This window comes from Fulmarus glacialis, unplaced genomic scaffold (assembly GCF_000690835.1).
Source record: "Fulmarus glacialis isolate BGI_N327 unplaced genomic scaffold, ASM69083v1 scaffold11544, whole genome shotgun sequence".
Lineage (NCBI taxonomy): Eukaryota > Metazoa > Chordata > Aves > Procellariiformes > Procellariidae > Fulmarus > Fulmarus glacialis.
This window is the reverse complement of record NW_009209997.1, coordinates 13,860-18,746: the sequence shown is the minus strand read 5'-3', so window position 1 is coordinate 18,746 and position 4,887 is coordinate 13,860. Positions and strand designations below refer to the sequence as shown.

Here is a 4,887-nt window from a genome sequence, read left to right as displayed (position 1 = left end):
AAGCAGAAAGCTGAGAGTGGCCGGGGTAGAGGCTGGGGAGCGCAGATAACCGGAGAAGGGGCGTTTTTGTTATGAAGACCAGTTGCAGGGTGGGAGGCCTGGGCAGCGAGGACTGGGATTGCCAGTGTGAGGAAAATTGGCCTGGTTCTTATCACGCTGATAAGAGGAAGAGAGATTGAACGGGATGGAGGTCACAGCCTCAGAAATAGCAGAGAAGTCTGTCCACCAGAAAACATTTTGTCCTAAACTGGGGCTTTAAATGTGACTGTTTCTCTGTAGTCAGCAAATATCTGTGAAAATGTCTGATCGTTCTGTAACGCTGGTGTTCAAAAAGGATCACAGCCTATTCAAGCTATCACTTACTGCCTTAGTTCAAGTGACCGCAATGTCCCTATTGGTGCCAAAAATAAAGGCCTATTGTTTAACGTGTGGATGTCTGTATAATGCCGTGCGATGAGTTTCCAGTTTGTTTGTGATTTAAAGTTTAGAATTTTTTTAAATGGTGTTAAAGTATTTAATAGGATTAATATTTGCATCCCTGTTTATATTGTTAAGCTGCACACGGAAAATTTAAGGAATGATATTTTGAAATGCCTGTTCAGGCTTTATTCAGAGGTAGGGTGTATGTGTGCTATGATTCAGATCTTAATGGCAGGATAATATTCAGTTGTTTTCAGAGGACCCTAATGTTGTTTATTGTTCAGAATATGTCTGATCTGAGGCTGAATATGGCATATGCAGTGAAATATGCTTCCTGAAGAACCAGCAATTTGTTGTAATATTTGAAAATTGGGATTGTAGAGAGGGCAAGGATTGCAGGAGGGACGGTCTCATAATTAAGATGATAGTGGAAAGTATGATGCGTCTCTGCCTATACCACTGAGCTTCTGTGTGATCACGTCACTTCAACCCAGCATTTTTATTTCTGAACTTTTTTTTTGTGCCTCTCGCTTTCCGAGTGCCTGACTTGGGGTTCCTGAAGAAATACTGAGCACTCACAGCTGCAAATGAAGTTAGTATTTGATCATGTGAAATGCTGTACAGTGCTAAACATTCTGGAAAAGCAAGTCCTAAATGTCTCAGATTGTGTTTCTGAAATTAGTAGATACGTTTTGCCATGTGTTTTATGTGCCTCAATTCCCTATCCATAAAATGGAGGTAACTTTGCTGCCTTATCTCACGAGAATATTAGGAAAATAACACAGTTGGTATTTGTGAAGCATTCAAGTGCTATATACTGACATGTGCTATTGAAAAGCCATTCCGTCTTCAGAACAAGGTTTGAATAGTGTACAATAAATACGTCAAAAAAGTTCAGAGTAAAAAGTGACAAGAAAACAAAATACTGAATAGCCATTCACTAAATGAGCAGTGTGCATCCTCTTCACTGAATAAGATGGGGGAAGAAGAGTATATGCGTGTATAATCAAACACTGTTTCATAACAAATACATCTGTAAAAGCCCAATTCATCCCACCATCCGATCTGAGGATCTTTAGTTTTTACTTTTCCTATCTGAGTCTTTGCAAATTCATAAATATTATTCTATCTATTTTCTATTTATAATACATATTAGCGAACAGCGTTGACTAAGAGGCTGTGTAAATATCAAAGATTTTTTTTCTTTTGACCACACTTTTAAGGCCAGTGTGGCAGGGTTTACAGTTGTTACCTATCTGTGATATTAGTTAATATCTTAGTTAGATATTAGTCCCTGTGTAAGATGAGTTTGCTGAGTCCTGGTTCTGTTTGCTCTTCATCACCTTGCTCTGAATCCATTTGGCAGACTTGGGAAAAGGGTCAGTGATTGCAGGAGGAAGACAGCGGTACTACATTCCCCTAGAGGAAGCCGCCTCTCCTGCTCCCCGGTGAGGGCGAGAGATGCTAACAGTGAGTTGGAGAAGGTTGGATTAGTTCACTTGTCTCTCCACCTCCCACATAGCAGATACCCTGTACCCTGCTAGCAGAGTACTGTACACTTTTTTACACTTTTTTGGAAAGAAAATGTGACTGAAAGATCTGCCGAGTGCTCCCCTGCACTTTCCAGCTTCTCTTCATCCTTCCTTTTCCAGTGGTTACACCACCCCCCCCGTACAATCCAAGTTGTACATTGCCTCTTTCCTAGCAAACGTTTTTCTCAGTAGACAAACAAGATAGGCACATGCCCTATTTTATATTGTGTTGGTGTAGAAATGAGGCATCATGGACCACAGTTCATATCCACAACCATGCTTAACCTTCTTAGGAATAAGAGAGGAACTGTAAGTGAAGGATGCCATACCACAGCACTGATTTTAATACGGTGAAATGTAAGAGCTGCATAGTTACTAAATGGTATATACCGGGCATGGGTTTTGATACATAAATTGTGCTTCATAGGCAAAGTGCTACAAATAAATACACACATTTCTCCTATTTCAACACTGAGGCATGTCATCTCACCCTGGGCACAGGCTTTCCTACTCTACATGCGTTACTTTATGCATTTCCTTCCCTTGGAGAAGACAACAACTCAGCACACGTTCTTCTCCCTGTGCTGCCCACAACCAGGAGTGGCCGGTGGTAGGAAGCACTTTGGAGGCACTCTCAAGTTATGCCTAATTGCACAGTGTCAGCAATGCCAGCAATGAATTGAACAGTCAGCTCACTGTAAATACAGATATTTCTTATGCTTTTTAATTGAATTCTTATCTTATCCTACGAAAGTTACAAAGGTGTTGCATAAAAGGCAGCTGTATTTGCGTGTTGTGATAAAAGCAAAAACACAGCAAAAGCAGAGAATAAGGATAGTTCACACAGCCTCCTAATACAGTTTTGCAGCCATTACTGTTATCCTGTTCCCTTCAGAAGCGTATGCATTTTAAAAGAAGAGCTACACAGTTTAGCCTTTGACTACTAAATCTTTCAAGAAATATGCTCCTTCCATGATACCAGTTTCATAAATTATTGCACTGTGTAGAAGATGCTCAACTGTCTCATCTGACTGGCTTTCAGTACTCACTGTGTCCAAAAGCGAGCCAGTAATTAAGCAAGTAAAGCCTCAGTTTTACATTAATTTTCACCTTACTTTACAAAAGCTAAATGGTAATGTCATGTCTTTTATATATCTCCACTGTAAAAGATCCTCAGAGGGAGAGTTGAAATATTTTTGTCATATTTGAAAAATAAGGTTTATTATGCAAGGACTGTGTGCTTGTGGACAACCGTGTAACCTGTGTCTCAGTTTCCTCATCTGTAAAATGGATGTAATGTTCCTACAACTCACAAGGGATGGCAAGGTTTGATTAGCATATATGATTGCCTTATACAAATGCAACTACTATCACTGCTTGGTTTTATTAACAACTATCAGTAGAATATGAAGAAGAAACATTTAGCAGAATAATGCTGCAACCAGGGTGAGCCCTCTCCATCTTTTGACCATCACATCATTTATTGTCAGACTCTGCCACAAAGTATGCATGTTTGAAATAAAACTGTACTTTTATTGTAATGCCATAGAAATCAAAGGATTTGAAGTAGGGGTTGACATACAGGCAAAACACTTGTTTTTAAAGGAAAAATGCCCATAGATATAATTAAATACCTTGAGCAAATTTGGATTTTGTTTAGAAAATTTTCACGAGGAAAAAATTATTCCAATTTACAGAATCCAATATATTGAAAACATGCAAAACTGTTTCCAGGTCAGCCTAAAAGAGTGTCTGGGAAGTGTTTTATTTGCATGAGTAAACACTGATCGGTCAGGAAAAAGACTGCATTTCGAAATATGCTATGGAAAATAAATTCTGCTGCAATTATTCTTTTTTTTTCTTCCCTGTTTTTTCCTTTCTCTCTTTCTTCTCTCTCTCCCCATCTCTCTCTCCCTCTCCCTCCTGAAAATCTCCTGCCACAGCGACTGCATTTGCCTCCAGACTTGTCAGACACAGTGAGCCGCACAAGCAAACAGGATCTGGCAGAATCCGCCAAACTGCTGAGCTCAGGATGTGGTGCTATGGCCATCGGCAAGAAGCACCTGGACTTCTAGTGTTTTCTACTTAGCAGTTTCACTCAGTTTTATATGACACTCTAATTATGAGTGTTAATGACTTATATAAATATTTTTCTTAACAATTTGACGCAGCAGTCTTTAAAAATACATGTTATCACATGGTGCCTTTTTTTTTTTTGTTCTGGTTTCTTTGTACTAATTTTGGGCTTGTTTGGATTTTGCTTTTTGTTAAAGCTTCTGTTATGTTGGGTCCTGCCATTGTTCTGCTCGACTGGAAACATATAGTATTTTGTTCCTTTCCTTAAAATATGAAAACTACTCTTACCCTTTCATTTCTACATGTTTTTTTACAATAAAAATAAAGGGATATTTTTCCCAATGGAATTTTTATATACCTATATTTAATATTTTGTATGAATAATAAGTTAAGTTGGACGGTTTATTGAAATAAAGGAATGAAACTAAGCAATTCATTGTCACATGTTATTCCAAAAGCAAACTACAGAGTGATGGCTTTAAAAACATTAATTTTTGTAATTGAAATACCATTCTTAAATTTCAGGAAATATTTACATTAGTTTATTAAATGTGCAAGAATAAATTTAAAATATATAAGATAGTTTTTATTCTAATATGCCAGTAATTGAGAACGGTTGTTTTTTGAATCAGAATATATTATAGATAATTACTTTGCCTTATGGCTTACTACATGCAATAAAATGCACTTGAATGGAATTTACTAACCATAGAGAAAAGAATTTATTTCCTTATGTGGTGCAAAACTGTAATCCTAAACAATTGAAGTCAGCACTATGAAATTATGTCAACAGACATAATTCAAGATTGAAATTCAAACCGACAGCTACATTAATGCTAGAAAACCAGAAGAGTGCATT

At 37.7% G+C, this 4,887-nt stretch overlaps 1 protein-coding gene across 1 annotated transcript in view; it reads left to right on the top strand.

The window, feature by feature from the left end:
- ELP4 (elongator acetyltransferase complex subunit 4) overlaps nt 1-4,041 on the top strand; it is a gene marked incomplete at its 5' end in the record, with an annotated part of 115,321 nt that extends 111,280 nt beyond the window's left edge. The window contains one exon of the mRNA XM_009577029.1: nt 3,896-4,041. Coding sequence (XP_009575324.1) covers nt 3,896-4,041 — 146 coding nt within the window. The remainder of the gene's footprint in view (nt 1-3,895) is intronic.
- Nucleotides 4,042-4,887: the final 846 nt, after the last annotated feature.